The 22,009-nt window shown below is 39.8% G+C and overlaps 1 protein-coding gene across 1 annotated transcript; it reads right to left on the bottom strand.

The window, feature by feature from the left end:
* Positions 1-420: 420 nt before the first annotated feature.
* Positions 421-20,100, bottom strand: cfap58 (cilia and flagella associated protein 58; the record flags this gene model as incomplete). The annotated part of the gene is made up of 17 exons (XM_083926445.1): positions 421-532; positions 693-817; positions 3,275-3,394; positions 4,871-4,975; positions 5,117-5,225; positions 6,136-6,359; positions 6,449-6,589; positions 10,486-10,632; positions 12,897-13,058; positions 13,200-13,391; positions 13,571-13,653; positions 16,432-16,591; positions 17,868-18,005; positions 18,335-18,529; positions 18,739-18,889; positions 18,972-19,120; positions 19,915-20,100. 17 exons carry the CDS (start codon positions 20,098-20,100, stop codon positions 421-423), a joined length of 2,499 nt encoding a protein of 832 aa, XP_083782571.1.
* Positions 20,101-22,009: the final 1,909 nt, after the last annotated feature.

Below are 22,009 nucleotides of genomic sequence, written 5' to 3'. Positions count from 1 at the left end.
TTCTTTCTTTGCCTTTCATGTGAGGTAAAGTTACTGTAGTCTACTCAGGATGAGATGAGAGAAAGGGTGAATGACTGATGTCATACTCCAATCTCAAATTGTTCAGAGCTAGAAACAACATAATAGGGGCTTGATGTGGTGCCCAAGATTTACACATTGATTGAAAATATCTCTTAGAAAATTATTTGGTAAAGACTGAAGGCTGAGAGCTGAATGCCAAAAGAGAATTAGCATGGTTAAAATACCACTATTAAAGTCATTATTCAACAGATAATCTACATTGTTATTCAGAAAGGGTGATTAATGGTAAAATGGTTTGAAAACATGTACCTTGATAATGTTAGGTTGAATGACATGATGATTCATTCAAATGATATAGAAGATGTGAGATGCTTCTAACATATTCCCTTCTAAAGGCCATTATCTTCTCACAGGGTTGTCGATCCTGAAGCCTCCTCCAGTGAAGTGAGCTTTACTGCTCAGCTGGGGCAGGACTTCCAGCTGCTCCACCTTGGTCTTGGTCCTCTGCTCACTGGTGAGACACACAGAGCTCCAGGACATCAGAGACTGAACAACACTAGCACTAAATAGTACATTTCCCCTGCTTTCTTGAATTTGGAAAAAATCAATAATACTCTGTGTGCAAATGTCTGGCTAAGCTTGCTGAGATGTAAAACAAAGATCAAGCTCACCTGTAAAGCTTTTTCTGGCTGAGGTACTTCTTCTTAAGGTTTGCTAGCTCATTGGCTAATCTTTGATTCTCACTTTTGTACTCATTCATCTTTGAGTCGAGCATTCTCAGCTCTGCTATCAATGCCTGGAATCAGAGAAAAAACAGCATTTTGTCTCAGAACGTAGAGAAGCAAACAGGTCTTTACTGGACTCAGGTCCTCATGTGTGTAATTTATGAAGTACAAGTTTTAGACAGTATCAACTCGTAGGTCTGTATATCAAAGTACACTCAGATCTGATGAAGCGTGTCACATGTTGTATTCAAGCAGCTTGTTTTAAATATTTAAAATCCTTCCATGAAAAGCCTTCATCAGATCAGAAACATGTAGAGGCTTACATTTTGAAGGAGGCCTTCTCGAACAAAATTTGAAGACGAGACACGACGGGAAAAAACATTTGTTTTGGGGCACCGGTCAACATGGGAAAGAACAACCCTTTATTTGACTACACTTTGTCTGTTTGCATCTGTAAATTTCACCAAACGTTAGCATTAGATATTGCTTCATTTCAATCAGTCAACTTCATTTATATCTATATGATATATTCATATTATATATTATTATTGTCATTATTATTATATTACATATTTATTACTCGTACTTTTGCATATTTCAACATAACATTGTAAACTTGAAATACTAAAAATAAAAGTAATCAGCTAGGGAAGTTTCATGGTGATATATATTCGTTAACATATTTTACCCTATTCACCTGTAATGCCTCAAAATGTACGGATTAAAAAATCCATATCTTAAACGGCTGTTTTCTCAAAATGAGTTTCTCTCACTCTGAGAAAGAAATCTCCATTTTCAGCAGTACTGACCCACTTAAAGAGGACTGAGATTGGCTTGTTTATATATATATATATATATATATATATATATACACATGCAATTATAATAATGATACATAATAATTCATTGTTTTAAATATGATTTTACAGGGTAATTACCGGCATAATTATTAAATGAAATTGAATATCTTGTTTATTGTATATCTTGTGTTAATATCTTCCCCTTTAAACAAGCCAATATATATATAATAATATACATATATATATATATATATGACAAATGTGTTCCACCTTGTACTAGCTGCAACATTAAAGGGTTGAACACATTTATGCATCAATTATTATAATGCAATACTATTCTGAAATGGGCCGGTCTGCATAATGAATCCTTTTACTTTGGTTACATACTTAGTATATATATATATCTGATACGGTTGTACTTTTACATGTCGAATGCAGGTCTTTTAACTACAACAGAGTGTTTATTACACAGTAGTATTGACACTTTTACTGATGTAAAAGATCTGAGTAGCCTGCTTCTTCCACCACTGGTTACTACTGTTGTTATTGATGTATTCTCCACTGCTGTGGGACAATTAACTGATGACGGTCACATCTGTGCTACAGTAGACTAGATGAGTTATGGATTCACAGTGTACAGAAAAATGAACATTTATAACACAGACACCAGTCTTTGTGTACTTACTTATTATAACTAGAGCTAGTTGGCACTCTATTAATGTGATGAATATGGTTTCATCAGTGTTTATCATCGTGCATTAGTGAACCAGTGGCCAACACATATTCTAACTGAAGGACTGGTAGATGATTCTCTGATACGGTGATCATTGTAAAAACCCTGTGTGTAAAGTTTTCCTCCTCAGACCAAACTACTCCTCACCCACTAGTCCTAGAGCGGACGGTTCTGTCTATTTCATTTTTCGAGCGCTCGTCTACGGCAAGCCTAGAGGGCTGAAAGACAACGGTGAAGGGCTGAGTGAACCTGCAGCGCTGTGTGTGAGCACGGTTTGCTTCAGAGGGGTCTGAGATCGTTTGGAGGATTCACACATGTGCAAAAAATGCTGACTCATCCATCCGAGATCGTTTAGAGGGCTGAAAGGGATCAAGTGTGAAAACAACCTTAAAGAGGACTGAATTTGGTTTGTTTAAAGAGGACTATATGTGAAAACACCCTAATATGTCAACCAAATGAAACAAGAATTTTGAATCTGGTTTTATCCAATGTTCACATTTCTGTTCTGGAAATGTATTCCGAAATTTCATATATATCTATACTATATATATATATATATATATTGTTTTTCTAATATATGTTGTCTGTATAATATTTGTTGTTTGTATATCTGGAGTTTTGTAATGAAATTAATGTCCCTCTGGGATTATTAAAGTATTTCTGATTCGGATTCTGATGTATGCAAATTAGTTAATATTTCACAAGATAATACCTCACTTACTAACATTTTAGTAAACTTGTAATCCAAAAAAATCTCTTAAAGTAAGTAATCAACTGGCCAAGTTTCATAGTGATATTAGTTAAAAATGTTACCCTGTTCTTCTGCAGTGTCTCCCCTGGAATGATTATGAGCTAGTGGAACAAGTAAATACTGTACATTTATATAGTGAGTAATTATTTGTCAACACTGTCACGTTTTTAATGAGCACAGAGGATTGTGAGGGAACACATGAAGGGGTGGGATACAACAAGAAACAGAAAATAAAGCGGATGACCTTAAGTTTTTTAGTTCTCTCTCTGATGGTCCACTGGCACTGCTGGAGCTGCTCAGCTGCCTCTGGACCCGGCTGCCGGACTAGGATGTGCTTCAGCTCGACATACAGCTTCTCCTTTTCCTTGATGGGGAAATAGACGGAGAGAAAACTCAACAGGTGAGAGAGAGGCAATGAGTAAGTGAATGAGTGAGTGAGTGAAAGAGTGAGTGAGTGAGCGAGCCTACATGCCATTGTTAGGGTCACCAGGACCGGGTGGGAAATGTGGAGGGGTGTGCATTGTATATGTGCTTTATGTCACAGTGACTTTTTTAATACTACCATCAAACATTGTCAAATCCTACACTTAGTGGCTTTAAATAAGAGAATTACTGCAATACCAAAAAGCAGCCTTCAAAGTTTTTATGAGATCTAAACAGAATAGGACATTTTGATTCAATATTTCTCACCTTGTTGACAGAATTAAAGTATAACTTTGATGATACATTTTCTTACTGTAAACAAACCCCATGTAAAGACCAAAATAAAATAAAAAAACAATTAATGGAGCTGTTATAGTAATACTATTGTACGAAAGGGACGTAGGCCCTTATTGATACTCTGGGCGCGTGATGGGGATCAGAGGTGGATACGCATGGCGCATCAGGAGCGAGTGCATGCAAGCCTGAAGACGGCAGAAAGTGCAGAGAGAAGAGAGAGGAGGCTGCCAGTCAGACACTTATCGTTTCATCTTAATTGTGTGTGTGCGTCCATGAGACCTAACCAGTCACACAAAGCTATGCCCATGTTCTCTACTGTTGCTTGAGCTTATTAAACAGTCAAACCAAGAGAAGTTTTCAGCATCAGTGTTTAGACGAACACAGCTGGAGCGATGCTAGAGATCAGGATCAGCCAAATTATAATTTATACAGTCCTTTATTACCACTCACAGTAACAACTATACCATAGAGCTCCACTGACAGTGAGTCACACTGTCCCCGACATTCTCCCAACATTTCCTCCTGTTTAAGGAAATGACCGAGACTTTTTTCAAGAAAGTACAGATGAATGTTACTTTAGGGGCATGAGCCATTTGCTTGCACTGTTGTATTTATTGTATTGTTACTGTATTGTGGCACAGCATTTTTGTGTGTACTTTGTGATCCATCTTGGTTTTGGTCTTTTCATGGGATTTGTTATCCTTTAAGCACTAATGACAAAATTGATCATATATGGACATAAGAAGACGTGATGATGTTCAAATAACACTTGACTGATGCAATAGCTATGTAAGGAATCAAATCACTCAAACTCCATATTGTTAACAACATAAATCATTTTGTCTAAATAAGTTGATGATAATAATCTATTATTGTTATTAACTTATTGTTCTACAAGAAATGTTTGAGGGTCTGCCTATCGTCTCAAAGTGTTAGTATCTAAGCAGTTGGCTGTTATAGTGCAATAATTACTTTCCCACCTGAATTCAGTGACAAAGAGGTGAGGTAATGGTTTACAAACCAGCTCCTTGTGATTCACATCACTCCCTCACGAGGATAAGACTAGTGTGTACAGTGAGTGTGTGTGCTAGTGTCTACACACTGAGAAGAGAGTGTCAACCTGTAATAGGAGTTCATGTTCCTCCAGCTCTTGGGTCTTGGCGATCAGTCGTTTTTGTAGGGACTGAATCTTCTGGATGAGTTCATATTTGCCTGGGTCACTGCCCTGCAGGGATAGTCATTTAGAAAATGTTAATGGCATCATCTTTTTCTCTTTGAATGTGTGGCATGTGAGGCAAAGAAAAACAAATAGGTCTGTACTGGCTTTAGGCCAATCCACACAGACACTATTAAACATGTTCTTCACCTCCAGCCGCCTCCATCGGTGAAGATTTATGGGCTTCAGCTGCTCCTCGAGGATGCTGTTTCTCATCCTCTCTCTAAGCAGCTCCTTCTGCAGGTGGAACAGCTCTCGCCTGCAACACAATAACTCAATGGTATTTCACACAGTTCTCACATACATTGTCTTAACAATTAAAGCTTTGGTCTACATTCTGAAAATCAGTTGACCCCCCGGCCAAAAAAAAACCAACCAACCTACCCTCAGTGTCCCATGACCCCCCCCCCCCCCCCCCCCCCCCCCCCCCCCGGAGTTATATCCCTTCCCTCGCCTCCTAACGACACGCCCCCTCTGGCAGAGCAAGAAGCGGACGGCTAAAAACACATGGCTAACGAATGCTTACGTGTTGACATGGCCGTTTATCAAACCGGCAACGTTCACAGTCATAAGCCAGTGTTGGCACAGACTAATGAGGGCTATTTACGTAACGTAATCTTCCTGGATGGATGGCTCCCATTGGTTAATTTCTATGCAGGCCTAGGGCTCTTTTTGCTATCCATATTGTGTAGATCAGACTACAGGACCATAATCGCTGTATAAGCAATGTTAATAATAATTAACCAATATTCTAAATCGTAGACCGTAGCTTTAATACACAAAATTTCCCTGGAAGGCAATTCTGGTCAGATGTGAAAAACAGACACATAAGATAATAATAATAAAATCAAGGTAATGAAGGAGTGAAGTGAGAACAGATTGACTGGAATCATAAAGGTATTGCTTAAAGCTTTATGACAGATATAATTGAAAAGAGCTTACTATGGTTTTGGAATCTAGAAGTTAAAAGTAAATCCTTCCTACCTCTGACTCTGGATCTCTCCTTGAATGGTACACTTCTAGTCTGAACAATGCTCTTTGTAGGCCACATTCTTTCTTCATCCTGTCCTCCTTCTCTCCTCCAACTCTTCTCTTAGAGCAATTCAAGCTGGCTTTGTTCAAACTCCTTCATTTTATTTTTATCCTGCTCAGACCCGCCTCTCACTTACCTCAGGTCCTCTGTGTTGGGTACAGTCTTGTCCAGGATGCTCTTCTTGCGCCGGAGCCTCTTGATCTCCAGCTTGAGCAGGCAGATGTCGTCCATCCGCTGGTTGTAGTGGAAGTCCCCCTTACTCAGGATTGATTGCTGGATCCTAATCTTCTCATAGAGCAGAGCACGCTCATCGTTGCGGTGTAGCAACTGTTTGCCCAGGATGTCACGCTCTCTGATCACCTTAAGATAAGTTTTGCCAACAAATAATCAGATACAAGTCTCTGTCATTTTATTTCTCTACATCTTCTTGTATACCTCCTTCTCTTTACCTGTTCCAGTTGTTTCTTTTGTTGGACCTGCTCAACATCAGTGTCGGCTATAATCTTCTGTAGTTTTTGCTGTTCTGCTTTCTGACTGTCAATGCGCTGCTTTGTTTCTTCAAGCTTGACTTTCATCGACTGCAGCTCCCCCTGTAGCAGGACATAGCGATGGGTGCACACATGCATACCAATTAAGCTAAGTTCATGCTGTTGTGGCGGTGAGAAATTACAGGTATGTCACCAAGTTGCTTGTGTCCAGCAAGTAGGCTCCAAAAGGTGTTGCGGCGCTTAGGCATGCCCTGTGCATTTCATTTCAACATTGACAGCTGAGAAGACTGGCCGAGCCTGTACAAACATCTGAATGATTCTTCATGATTCTTCATGTAGAAACCAGGGACAGTGTAATGGTCTTAAATACGTGGTAAGAGAAAAACACCACACTGGGGAAGAAAAGAGACATTTTGCTAGAGATTGCTTCGATTTAATTCCTACTTGAAATTAAGCAACAGTTATGGTAATAATTACAGTAGCCTACACAATTATATTGCAATATTTGGCAAAATCCAACATGGCTGCTCCAAGCACCACCAGTAGTTAAAGCTGTTGTGATATACTGTTCATTAGCACTTCTGTCTTATTTGTGTCTCATTAAAACATACACACAGTCCTGTCCATCTTCTATCCGTGGACATTTTGTTACATTGTTTGTATGTCCACAATACCACATTATGCTTTGTTATCTGAACAGTGGCTAACATGGCTAATCCTTGGACTAGCGAGTCCCCCGTCCTTTAAATAAGCCAATAAAGACAATTTTTTTCGTGTATGAATGATTAACGGAGAAATCTGGTAGAGTCGCTAACACTAATTAGCTCGAGGCAGCCCGGTGAAGGCAATAAAATGGCTTTTTTTAATCACTGATACTGATCCAAATAACACCAAACCTCTGCAGTAGCATGATAAGAGGTTACACATTAACCTAAGCACCAACAACGTAGTTAGTGAACCCAGAGTTTATTAAAAGAGTGTTTTGAAAAACTTACCTGCTGGCCAGTACCAGCTCGTCTCGAAATAAAGTCCATTCAGATCGATTATCAAAGTCAATCCAAAAGGAAGGAGCCCATTGGTTCTTCGTTTTATGTGTAAGGATTCCCATCATGCTACTGAAGAGATTTGGTGTTATTTTGAGCAGTATTAGTGGTTAAAAAAGATGTTTGAATGCCTTCAACGTACTGCCCCGAGCTAATCAGTGTTAGCCACGTTCGGCTGTTAGCGACTCTCCAGGATATCTCCGTTAATAGTTGTTAAACAGAAAAATTTGTCTCAATGGCTTATCTGATGAGTGTATATGCCGAAAAATGGGATGATTTCATGTCGTAATCTCACTTTAATGAGGCAGGGCCACTGCTGCATGACATGTAGGAAAGACAAAGCATAAACGTCTGTATCTGTCCTCATCTGATACATTTACCAATATCTCAGAAGGAGTTATCTGTCGACTTAAGTTTAACTTCTAGCTTTCTTACAGTGCATACACTTTTCTCTCTGCTCTCGTCTCTGCTTACAATTCTTGCTGATATTCTTGCTCAGGCATGAAAAAGGTCAGGGGTGTGTGGGTGTGGTGTGTGTGTGTGTGTGTGGGGGGGGGGGGGGGGGGTGCAATATTATTTAAAAGCATCAATCTCATGCATTTTGAGAGACAGATTAATTAGTATGCGTATGTATTAGAGTCGGAGGGGCCGGAAAAATATGAGCATCACATTAATGGATATTGTTAAACACTACAGCGACAGAGAAGTGCATATATTGACAACAACAACAGAGCGGAGCTTGGCGAGCTGCTGCCAAAAGGTGAAGGAAACCCACGAAGCAGAATGTAGCGGGAGTGTGCAGAGCGTTGTGGCTGCGCGCCTACAGGGTGAACGTGGAGATAAATGGACAATATGTATATGTTTTTTTAAACTACTCTGCCAATAACCCAAAACACTGAAAGGGAGCAGGCTAACAAAAAGCTAACTAGCCCCACCAAGACGCGGCAGGAGCCAAGTGTAAATGGAAGTAAATCAAACAGTCCTCCCTGGAACTCTCCAGCAGAACCCTGCACTCAGAGACTCATCATGACACCGAGTGGCCTGAACTACCATCACAGGAATGTCTCTTCAACCCCAATACCATGGAGAAAGCAGCCACGGACCGAGGCTACAACAAAAACTAAGAGCAAACTGCCCCAAGACACAGGGATTCTACTATAGAACAGATTTGCTCCACTTTCACAAGACCAACAGTTTGGCGAGGAGGTAAGAGATTCAGCAGGCTGATGTGTGTGTGTGTGTGTGTGTGTGTGTGTGTGTGTGTGTGTGTGTGTGTGTGTGTGTGTGTGTGTGTGTGTGTGTGTGTGTGTGTGTGTGTGTGTGTGTGTGTGTGACAATTTCAACATTTTATGTGAATGGGGAGTCTCCCCAAGCCCAAACAGGAGACTCCCAACCTTATGAAAACAGAATGCAGGAAATCAGAGCGTAAATGGGGAAATCTAAACTTGCCATTCATCATGACCTCTACAAATAAAGTCTTTGCAATTTTAACCATGGGTTATTCAAGGCTAGACAGCAACACTTTCAGCTGAACGGAATGGTTCAGGTCCTACTTGGAGGATTGGAGTTATTTTGTGACCGTTGGTAGTTATCAATGATGATCCGAGTGATCCCAGTAGCTATGACATGTGGAGTTCCTCAGGGGTCAGCCCTTGGACCACTTCTGTTCAACTTATATATGCTACTTTTGGTTCAAAGGTTTCTAATGTCTACTATTATAGGAATGCAGATAACACACAGATATATCTTGCACGGCCTCCAGATGACTGCAGTCCAATAGAGTCATTATGTCACTGTTTAGAGCAAGTCAAAAATCGGATGAACCAAAATTTCCTTCAGTTCAATGGGCAAAAAACTGAGATCATTGTTTTTGTCAATAAAGAGAACAGAGTTGCTGTCAGTAAACACCTTGAGTCACTGTCTTTAGAAACTTAAGACCAAGTCCGAAACCTTAGTGTGCTGATAGATTCAATCAGCCTTTTATCAACTTCAGAACATCTCCAGAATTAAGGATTAAGGACTATAGCGGTATTCTGACAGGACACCACCAAAAAGGTATCAAACAGCTCATTCTGAACGCTGCAGCTCTAGTTTGAACCAGAACAAAGCGATCAGATCACATCAGCCCAGTTCTTAAGACCTTACATTGGCTCTCAGTCATCTACAGAATAGATTTTAAAGACATGCTACTGGTTTACAAATCACTGAATGGTTTTGGTCCAGAATACATGAATGACATGTTAGTAGAGTATAAACCCAGTAGATCTCTGAGATCTACAGACTCAGGTCAGATAGTGGAGCACAGAGTTCAAAATATACATGGTGAAGCAGCAATTAGCTGTTACACTGAACACAACTGGAACAAACTACCAGCAGATCTGAAATCAGGCCCCACTGTGAGCACTTTTAAATCCAGGTTAAAAACAGTTCTCTTTCCATGTGCTTACAGCTGAGCTCTTTTTTAATAACTTTAAACTTTCTATTTTTTCTATTTTTATTTATATTACTTTTTTATTCTTCTTTGGTCCTGCTTTTAACTGTGTTTTTTGTTTTAATGCTGTTTTAAAAAAATGTTTTGTCTTTATGTAAAGCACATTGAGTTGCCCTGATATGAAATGCGCTATATAAATAAAGATTATTTGCCTTGCCTTTCATAATCCTGCCTGTCTCACCTCATGTGGAATGGCACCATGTTGTCTAGACAAAGGGGAGATGGAAGTAGATGTGCCAGAAGGGGAACAGGTCCCAAGGGAACCCAACCAGTTGGCTTTACTGGTAAACCATAGTTAATTAATCTTAGCCACATCCGGCTGTTAGCTACCCTGCCGGATTTCTCTGTTATCATTTATACATGAAAGAAAATTGTCTCGATGGCTTATTTGATGACCAAATTTGCCGAAAAAGACCCTGGGATGATTTTAGACCGGAATTACGCTTTAAAACATGCTGCAATACCTTGAGGGTCTCATTATCCTTCTCCAAACGCTTGTGTTCCTGCTGATCCTTGGCAAGGGCAAGCTCCTTCCCTGTGATCTCATCTCTCAGTCGGGTGACCTGGTTGTTCATGGTCTTCATCTTCCTCTTCATCTCAGCAATCTCCTCCTGAGGCAGAGAGACAGACAGTCGAAGGAGAGGAAGGGAAAAATGAAAAAAAGGTGATAATATGCCGTATACAGTAGTATACAGTAGTACAAACAACTGCAACCAGTGGCCAAAAAGTCAACAGACGTGAGAAAGTTGTAAACGTGTGTAAATATACACTGGAGATCAAAATTAGAGAACAAGTTCTTAATACTTGATTCATTCTGCAATACTGTTATTTTTTAGTGTTCATATTTTGATAGAATATCCTCTGTGGCTATACCACAAATGTACTAGCATGACTTGACATAATAACCAAGGCACTGCAGTGAGCAAAAAATAGAGAACACTTTCAGATCCATCCCAGTTATTGGTGTTAATTTGGTGACAACTGACTTAATTGTTGGACACACCCTATTTTTCTGGCAGCTCTCCTGGTTAAGATGGCGAGCTGCTCTAAGGAGACTGAAACCCTGAGACAGCAGGTTGTCCAGATGAAGGCCAAAGGGATGACCCTCTCAGCCATCAAAGACAGGTTGAGCGTTCCAAGTCAGTGATTTCAAGAAAAGGGAAACTTTATAAGGACACAGATTCCTTTAAGTCCTTCAAAAAGGCCGGCCGTCCACGTAAAACAAGTGCACGAGAGGACAGTATTATGTAAAGACTCTCAATGGGGAATCAGTTCAACACTGCAGCTGGAGTTGGTCTCCAGTTCAGTGCTGAACAGGACAAGGATCTGTCTCTGCACACAGTGTCTCATTGTTTAAGACTTTCTGGACTGAAAGCCCATTCTGCAGTGACCAAACCTCTCATCAGCAGAAAGAATAAAAAGGCTAGACGCGCCTTTGCTGAGGAGCTTGTTGTGTGGACAGAGGAGAACTAGTCCAGAGTGACTTCGGTGAGGAGAGGACGTTCACTTTATTTGGCTCTGATGGAAACATTATGTCGGGCGTAGGACTGGGGAAAGACTGAACCCGAAGTGTGTAAAGAAGTCAGTTACATTTGGAGGAGGAGGTGTCATGGTTTGGGGATGTTTTCTGCAGCAGGAGTTGGGCCTCTTGTACGGCTACATGACAGGGTGAATGCAAATGTTTATGTGAACCTCCTTCAGCAACATGCAACACCTTCACTGCAATTGAATCCTGAATGTTCCTCGTGCTGCACGTGGGTGTGTGAATGTGGTGTGAATGTTTAGATTAGATTAGATGGTATGTAGATGTCCACTGCCATCAGTGCAAATGGGTGAATGTGACAAGTAGTGTGAATGCGCCTTGAGTAGTCAGAAGACTAGAAAGGGGCTATATAAGAACAAGTCCACTCAACATTTACCATAACAATAATAATATAAAATAACAATATTTCAGAATAATTAAAGTATTAATAATTTGTTCTCTAATATTATCACCAGTGTAGCATTAACTATATTTTCACCACAATACGGAATGTAAATATAAGGAAATTAAGTTTAGCGAAAGTCCAATCAGGAAGACCCTCTCTACACTCTTATTTATTCACAACCTCTCTCATTCACGCTCTGTGGCTTCTACTCCATCAGCTGACTGTGGGCGTTCACTCAAGTTAAACCAAACAGACTTTTCCACGGCCTCGATATTTAATATATATCATATCATATAATTGCTGCCAAACATTACATCTGTTCTCCTCTCTGCTGTTCTCAGTTGTCATTTCAGTACGATGCAACCCACCTCCACCCCATTTACCTCCAGTCTCCATCACATCCAGTGCCCAGTCATTAATGTACTGCATCACGAAGGCTTTCATCCCCAAAGACTCTTTAGAATTATTTTTATTGTGCACCATGTCATTTTTATTATTCATTTATTCTTCACTCTAAATGAGTCTGTCCTGACTGAATTACAGTTGAATAAAAAATGTTATTGTTAATCCAAGTCTTTAGTGCAATATGTTATTTCAATTAATAAAATAATCTCACAGTCATAACTTTTAAATTTCTTGGAAACTATTGGTGTAATGAAGACTGGCTGTCTGCAGCTGACTCACTGGCTAGCTCAGTCCTTAACTGGAGAGTTAACTAACAAATTAAAGAAAGTCAATGGATTGCACTTCTTTAGTAAAATGACTGCATAATTGTCTACCTTAGCAAACAAACCCCTTTACAATAGGCCTCTCATACACGCATACACATACACTGTTGGGGAACATCTTGGTGTCAGTGTCTTTCCCAAGGACACTTTGACATGTGGACAGGAGGAATCCTGTGATTAGTGGACAACCTGCTCCTGTAAACAGCTGGGCATTCTTACCTGAGCCTCAATGAGGTTCTTGCTGTAGAGGTTCCTTTCAGACACAACAGACTCCAACAAGTTCTCTTGTTGTTTGAGCTTGCACTCTGCCTCAGTGACCTTCTTCTTCCAATCAAATATCTCCATCTCTCTTACTTCTACATCATTCATTTTTTGTTGCACCTATGAAACAGAGCAAAGTTCCCCTCAGACAAACCGAGGTTAATAACAGGTTTCCCAACACTATGATAATAAAAAGCTTAAAATCATTGTGGGATATTAAAATGAATCCAAAAATGAAATGTTAGAAGCTGTATAACCTGCCTTCTGCATGAGGTTGCTGGTCTCGTTGATGTAGCGGTCACGTTCTCTCTCAAGCTGCTGGATGATCTTGCGCTGCTTTTGGGCCTCCAGGCGGTAGCCACTGATCTCATGTTCCAAGGTCTTCTTGTCCTGCTCCAGGAGCTTCACAAGGTTCTGCTGGTTCTCAGTTGAAAGTGCAGCTTTGATCATGTTCTATTAAATGGGATCATACACACAAATACAGGAGCATGAGTAAATGATAAGGAAAACTGTAGATAACAGGATAAATACCCTGTGGGTCACTGCTTTCCTCTTCTTCCTCCAATGTCCACAACGAACAATTTAAAGGACATACTATGTCAGCATGCAGTACATCACACAACAATACATACCTTATTTAAGATGTCTCTCTCTCGGATAAGCTCCTCTATGGCTTTCCTGTCAGTTTCAACTTGCTTTTGGGAAGATTCAAGATCTGCGGAGGGAGAAAGATTGGGACAGTTTGTATTGATAACGTTGGATATTTTCATGTTGACTAGTTCTCTTTCATGAGGACGTCATTTTAAGTAATTTAGCAGGTCAGTGAAGTCTGAATAAATCTTACACTGCAAAGAAGAAGACTGTTTTTGATGTATGAATAAAAATGATTGCAGTTCAGTATAGTATTGCAATTGCTCTAAGACTGCAAGGGAAGCTCAGCTTCCCCTAAAATGTCACCAAAAAAAAAAAAAGTGGTGAAATACTGTATGTACTGCTGTGTGTACATTTCCTTGACTAAATACGCGCTAGAAAGCCTTCATCTTTTGTTCAGAATCAGCTCCTTATCACAGGTAACCGGAGCAACTTCCTTCTCATTCATCCACACAGCTCCACAGCGCTTTACACAGTCGGACGCTCAGCTTCTACTGACTTCAATGAGGAAGCGTAGAGCAGGTTGTTCCACTGCAGCCAAACTAGACACTCATTGGATAAATGCTGGGCTTTGTCCTGCCCATTGAACGCTCCGTGTCTCTGGGGGTCTATGGGACAGTGGGCTGGCCTAGACGCTCGGCTTCTGCATGATGATTGGATGAGATGTCTGAGGCGGGATCCTTTTTTGATTGACAGCTAAATGAGCGAATCAGCGATCTTGAAGAATAAACATCCAGCGGAGCATTTTCCAAGTTTTTCATTCCGTTGTTCTGAACTGATCCGGAGACTTTACTTTGTCTTTGTTAAAAACGACTAGCGTTGTGTTTGGCAACTCTGTTCTGTCACTCTGCGGTTTCTTTCCCCAACGAACAGCAGCAGCTGCGGAGCTTCTCCCCCGTCAGGATCACTCACACTCACAGGCGGTCACACTTCACAGTAGCCTGGTGCAGCAGCTCCAGCTTGGCCAAGGCCATTTAAGCAGACCTGCTGCCATTGAGAGGACACTGGTCAAGTCCCTGGAAAAGACGCCTTGTTGGTACGACAAGGTCACAGATCATTTTCTTAAAAATGAACGAAGGGTAGAATTTACATATAAATAAACAAACACATTTATGATGTAGGCCATAAAAATGAGCTTCCCCTCCTTTTAAAGACCAGCAGCCGCCACTGAGTTATATATAGTACATAATGAAGTACATACAAGAATTGCTGGGTTCGACAGTAACATTTGCCATGTGGCTATTGGCAACCATTTTAAGAAATGTTTGAATGTGGTGTGAAAAGTTTGATTAACTCGACAACATCACAAATTAATGTGCAATTGATTCAACTGAAAGAGAACGCGATGAAGCTGAACCAAAAACAAAAAGGATATGTGTACTTTTTATGGTCTTTTAGGTCGTATTTTTATTATCAGGCTGATGTATAACTGCATAGTATGTTAATTTCTTGATATGTGAGGTGACTTAAAACTGCAAAGATATTTTCAGTTTCTGCAACCAGAAGATGGTGCCTGATTGCCAGCCTGGCAACTACATTTAAAAGGTGGTTTTGAGCCCTGAAGTGGAATAAAAGGAAAAACAAGAAAATGCTGAGAAATATCAGAGACTATAGAACTAAAGTATGACGCGCTATAAATACAAGAAAATCTGAAAAACCGTGGCCGTGTGAAGTGAAGTGAAGCCACATAGACCTTTATTTCAGGCCTCTCAGAAAATGTAAATTATGACCAATGACAATATTAATACATTGAATATATTTTTACATTGTGTTAGGTAAATCAGGTGTAAGTTATTTCGGCTTTCATTTGTCATTTTTAATTTTAAATTGATTTTTTTCCAGTTAGGGACCATTCACTATATGACTTTAATATTGTACACCAAGAGGAGATTTATCATGCCAGGTTGTAGCGGTTTGCTATTTTCCACCCATATTAACAGAAAACCGATTCTACCACCTTTAAAACCATATCTTTTCTAAAACCATTTACCCTAGTGGCAGTGGAGTGGCTGAAGTTCCTTTGCAACTTAGGAGAAATATGGTGAGAGAAAATGCTTTATGAATGGTAAGGGCAGTGTTTTCGTTTTCCAAAGACAAAAAAATACATGTTTTGGAGATTTGGAGGATTTTGTATCAGAAATCTGGTCACCTTGAGTAAAGTCAAAAGTGAAGATCTAAATGTGGCAGTGGTTGGGACAGACTTCTGGGGGCGAGAAGAGGAAAGAGGCAGGGGATGAGGATATCGACAGAGAAACAAAGAACAGAAAATGTAACGGGTCTGACAGGTTGTGGATGGCTTGTGATCGATCACAAATATGTTGTCATGTTTGTCAGGATTGCTGCATGTACGCAAAAGAAAAAACAAAACAAAATGAACAATTTGGTGGTGGGTGCATTCAGTAGTTTCTTTTATTTTCACTGGAAAAAATTGAGCTCGTGGAAATTCTGATTTCAAAAAAGTTCATTTAGAACCCTGATCATGTCTACTGGGATAGGCCCTGATATCACTTTATAATACTGATAATATACTAAAACAAGGTTAATCAAATAGTTATTTTTTTTTTAAGTGAGGTTGCATGTACTACTTTTTCTCAATATGTTCCTACGCATTAGCGCAGCTTTGCAGCACACTGTATTAAAGTGCAAATCAGCTGATTTGGTCAGACTTTTCTCGGTTTATAGAATAAACAAATGTAAGATAATAAAAATTGACAGCATTGACAGTGATTGTTTTTGTGTTATTAGATTGGATTAATATTTAGGTTTCATTATGTCATGACCAAGACAGCACTGAGGGAGAGAAAGACTGGAACATAGAGAGGATGATGTGTGGCCCCCCCACCTTTCTCTAGACCAGCGATCTGAGCTTTCAGTGTCTCTCTCTGCACGTCCACATCAGCTTTCTGATCCTCCATCTGGTGGAACTTCTTCTGGATGGCTTCTCTCATCTTTGTTTGTTTAGCAATCTCCTGCCGCATCTGATTCACCTCCTCTTCTCTCATCTGACAGGTGGGAGGGGAGGGGTTGTATGGAGCATAACAAAGTAGCAAAGAGGGGGGAGGATTTTTAAAAATCAGAGTAAAGAACAGATGTGTGCTAAGTTATAAGTCAAATCTGACCACAGCCGTCATTTAACTGTTTCAAAGTACAAAACATTATTTTTGCTGTCTTTGCTTTCTAGGGGGAGGATACAGTTCAAAACACAGTAGACCTGTTACTTGCTCATTACATGATGTACTTTTGGAACAGTGCCTCCTTGTGGTTCAACAGGACACAATCATATTATTTATTACCAGATATCCACCACTACTGTATATCTGTGACAAAACTGAGAACACTGCTGGTCCCATGACTTACATTTAGAGATAACAAATCAGAGAAAAAATGAAAGGCAGCGAGTAATGCCTTCACAGCTTTACCTCTACTCTGATCGTGTCACTGTATGCTGCTATTAAATAATAACCCTTTTAGGAATGGCCAACTTCATCATTATCCCCACAGTGCAGTCAGCACTGCAGTTTGGTCTACATCTACGAGTTAACATTCTGGTATAAGAGTAAAAATGCTCTAGGTGTCTTTAAACCAATCACAATGGTTTTGGGTGGTGCTGAGCCTCAAATGCAGCAACACTGTCCTTGCAAAACAGAGAGTGGAGATGGAAGGGGCCTGGCATCAAGCTTTATACCTGGACTGTATTGTAAGAGAGACTAAATTCAGGTATACACCATATGTAGCCGATGTAAAATCAACGAGGAGAGGTCAAATTGAGGTTTTTACTAATCACAAATGATAATCTTTGTCATGCTTGGCATGTATGGCATCATAGTAAGAAATATGCGTGTAGTAAAAACTCAGAATTCCAAACTGTAACCACCGTACAAGGTCTTTCAAAAGAAAAGTATCATAACGAAAAAAATATATAAATATTACTGTAACATTTTTTTCTAATAAGGTTTCCCAAGCTGCCTAAGGATGAATGGATCAGTGGAGAAGAAGCTCTGAAATGTTACACTCATATAGCTGTATACTGTATGAGTTACAGTACCAATCTGGGTTTTAGGTACTTCTGTTCTGTTCTGTTTCATTCACATTCAAAATCATGTATGCTCAGGCAATCAGGCATTTACTGCATATTGTATGTATTGTGTGTTAACTTGAGAGGCACAGGTCTGTTGCTTGTGTGTGTGTGTGTGTGTGTGTGTGTGTGTGTGTGTGTGTGTGTGTGTGTGTGTGTGTGTGTCCGTGTCTGTGTGTGCGAGTGTGTGTTTCAATGTGTACCTTGAGCTCATTTCCGTTCTGCTGATTTTCCAGGGAGAGGTGTTCTTTAACTGATGAGAGCTGCTCACACTCCTGCAGCAGCTTGTTGTTCTTCACCTGCATCTGCTCCAGCTCCTTGGTGGATCGCTCATTCAAGATCTGACACAGTCAGGGAAGATAAATGATGTTTATTAAACAATGCAGTACAGTAACAGCATGTTATTAACCACACAAATACAGGTCCATGGTTTAATAATATTATGGTTAACCATCCTGAATAACAAAAGTTTTATATACAAGTTTCATGATGTACCTTTGGTTGTGTTTAATACATATTCTCCCCCTCAACCTTTACATATTTTGTTTGAAGAAAACATTTCATAGCAAAACTATAGATATCCAATAATCATTTCAACTAAGATCATAAATATGAACATAACAGTATAAAAGCATACTGTAAATAGTTTGCGTCCCACTCCATTGCTCACCTTTAGCTCTTTGAGCTGCTGCTCCAGTCTCTGCTGCTCATCTTTGGTCCTTTGGCCCTGCAGATTCAGAGCTTTGATTTCCCCCATCTTGGCCTCCATGTCAACATGTCGCTGTTTCACCTCCTTATCCAGCTTTTCCTTCAACCTCATCTCCCGTGAAATCTCATTCTGTTGTACTTGGAGCTCCTGCTGGAGCTGGGTTTAGACGCACAGAGCAGCAACACGTTGGCATCAGATGATTTTCATTGTATATTCCTTCCCATGAATAAAAGCCTCATGAGATCATTTTGCAGCCAAGGGCAGAGTCCTGAGTCACAGGAATGTCTTGTATCTCTACCACTGATTTGAAAATCTAACATATTCAGTACATGAGAGGTCAGTCGACTTAGCACTTAAGCACTTACCTGAGAAATATTTTCAGAGGCCCTATCTCGTTGGGCCTCTATCTCCTGCTGGGTTACTATGGCTTTGTTTAGTTTTTCTCTCAGACCCTCCACGGTTTTCAACAGGTCATCCCTGTCCTTAGTCAGTTCCTCATTTAATTTTAGTAGATCACTAAAAAAATAGATTACAGTTGGTTCTGTAACAGTGTTAACACAATAAATGATGAGCACAGGGAGGGAGTTAAATGACTCACCTCTGCTCCTGGCCCATGGAGAAACCGCTTTGTTGTTCAGCCACTTCCATTAGGTTGGCAACTTCTTCTTTTAAATTCCTGATGGTCTCTTTGTCCCTCTTCTCTTTATCATGAGCAGCATCAACCATTTTCCAAGCTTTGTCCAGTTCCTAAAGTATAAGCAAAAGAACATTTAGCAGTTGAATGAATCTGAGGAGTACAGAGGGGTAAATGATTCAACTTTCTATACCAAAGACAAACACCACCATCAATTTACATTTCATTTCATAACACATTTCATTACACGATTTGTGTGACATGTGCATAAACAATTGATTTAACTGGGGATCACACTTGAAAAACACTCACAATAACTTAATAGTTGTGAATTTCAATTGTCAGGAGAAGAGTGAATATCCTCAGTGTGACTTGACCAGCAGTTGGACTGCCCTTTAGGTCATTCTTTCCTCCAAACAGTAACATTCAAATAAAAGTTTTACAAAAAAATCAATTTAATGTAGCCTATTTAAATAAGAACTAAGTGAAAGTGTTACATGTACAATTAACATCAATGTGCATTATTTATCAACTAAAACAACACAAATGTAAGTTTGATCATTTGACTTGATTTGACTCTTCTCTGTGAATTCTCTCTCTTTATGATTTTCTATGACATGACTATACTAACTTGTTTATGACATTTTAATAAGGGCGACCTTATTTATGACTGTTTGATTGTTTTTCACAAAAGGCGTGAGTTGCAACCATATTTTGATAATAATCAGGATAATATCCTGAATCTCAATTATTTGGCTGGGATAGTCGTAAAATTGAATCATTCAATTTTCATATAACCCCATGCATACCACCATGTTTAAAATGATGTCAAATCTGGATTATAAACAAACAAAAACTAAGTTGCACATGCCATACTATAACATCTCATGTTCTGCAAATAATATACCCTCTTTAGTGAAGTAATTGTCGTCTCATCTTCCTGGGACAGTTTCAGTGCAGCTGCGACTTTAGTTGAGGTGGACACAACTTCTGCATTCAGCTCCCTGCATTTGGACATCAGCCTCTTCTCATTCTCTCTGGACTTCTTCAGTGCATGGATGAGCTTCTCGTACTCCACCCGGACCTTGTCCATAGTCTTGTCCCCAACCAGCTCATTGAGGACCATGTGAAACTCTTCCAAGGATTCAAACAAGTCCTCTCCATCTGGTCTTGTCTCCTGAAAATACAGCAGAGCCACAGTGGTAATGTGTGAAGGCTGGGAGTCAAAATAATACACTTTGCAGGCTAGACCCAGCTCCTAGTCCTGTTCTGGTGAAGAAGGGCATTCACCAGATATATAAGTTACACCTAAAGTTACTTAACCTACTTAACTCTTAATTTAATTTTCAAGTTCTGACTTTGTATTTGACCCTTAAAGTAGGTTTACGTTAATACAGACAATACAGAATCACTGGTGGACTGTAACTAAGCACAAGGACCACTTATGCTTTACTTTAGTATTTACATTGTATGCTCCTTTATTCTACATCTCAGAGGTAAATATTGTACTTTTTACTCCACTACATCTTCAGAGGACAGTTTCTCATCCTCTTCCTGTTTAGGGAAAACCATATATGTCCCGATGTGTTGATGTTGAATGTTTGTGATAAACTGAGGGATGAAGTGTTCCTTTATGTGTTGAGGAAATTCTCCTACTTCTTAAGATAAATCGTTTTTAAAAAGCCTCCTGGATCAGCTGGAAAATGCATCATCACAAAGCTGAAACCATGCAGATTTGACTTTCTAGAGAAACCTGGTTGGTTCTCACAGGACAGCCACGCTACAGACATGTGGTGCTGCACTGCTGTAGATTAAGCTTTCCAAAAGCATATAAGGTAGTTACAATGAGCACAACGTTAAACATCTATTGTTACAGCACTTAAATGCAACATACACATTACTGCAGCAGGCATAATAATCCAGACACATCAAAGGAAGACACTGACGGGCAACATTTTACTGCACTAATAACGTTACGCTACTTTGACTTTTAATACCTTTAATATTTATATACTTTTACTGAGGGTAAGGTTTTGAATACAGAAACTTTACTTGTAGGCCTAGTGGAGTGCTTCTACAGTGTGGTATTACCACTTTAACTCCAGTAAAGGATATTAATAACCTACTTCTACCCCAAAGTTGGCTAATAAGTAGTATGCTATTACTAATTACTAATAGTTAACGTTAGCAGTTAGTTAGCGGTCTAATAACGCCAGATTATTTGACAACAACTTGCCACATTTGAACCTTCTGTTAAATGTATAATGCTGAGTTTTAAGTTGCCTTGTAAACCTTTAAGACGAAACCCTAAGAAAGAGCACTTACCTCCATTATATGACCTGAAAAGTCAATATATAATTCGTGTTGATGTTAACAGAGCTGTTGGCGTCGGTTGCTGAGCAACCGCAGATCTCGCGAGAGACGGGGTTGCTGCTCCGCGGGTTTGGTTGGAGATGGTCACTGAACAACTGTTACATAGTGACAAGGTGCACCGCCACATAATCAAGTATAAATGACTACTTTCAGAGCTCTTATCCAGCTAAAATAGAATGGACTCTTTCAGCAAGGATATTGTGCAGAACATGATCCTCTCATCAATGCCTTTGGAACCACAAAATAGTTCACAGTTCACACACGTTTTGTGCCAGCCTGCGCGATCAGCATATTTCCAGAAGTCTAAAAGAATAAATGTAAAAATTAAATAAATATAAATGTGATAACGTGAATGAAATGTGTGCTCTAAAATCATGCTAAATGCAAATATATAGCCTTATTGAGGGGTATCTGGATTAGATTATCCCTATTCAGACCAAAAAAAGACATACTGTATGCCTCATGCCATTTGTACTTGGCAGGGTTTCAATACGCTCCACAAAAAGGCAGCTACAGTGCAAGTGTGCTTGGTGAGGCAGCTCATCAACGTAAAGTTGCTTACTTGGTACAGTAAGCTCCTGTCTTTGCAGTCTACAGTGGGCAGCCACATGATGCAACACTTTGTAACA

This window comes from Echiichthys vipera (assembly GCF_963691815.1).
Source record: "Echiichthys vipera genome assembly, chromosome: 14".
NCBI lineage: Eukaryota > Metazoa > Chordata > Actinopteri > Perciformes > Trachinidae > Echiichthys > Echiichthys vipera.
The sequence above is the reverse complement of the archived record's forward strand: the minus strand, read 5'-3'. Positions and strand labels throughout refer to the sequence as shown.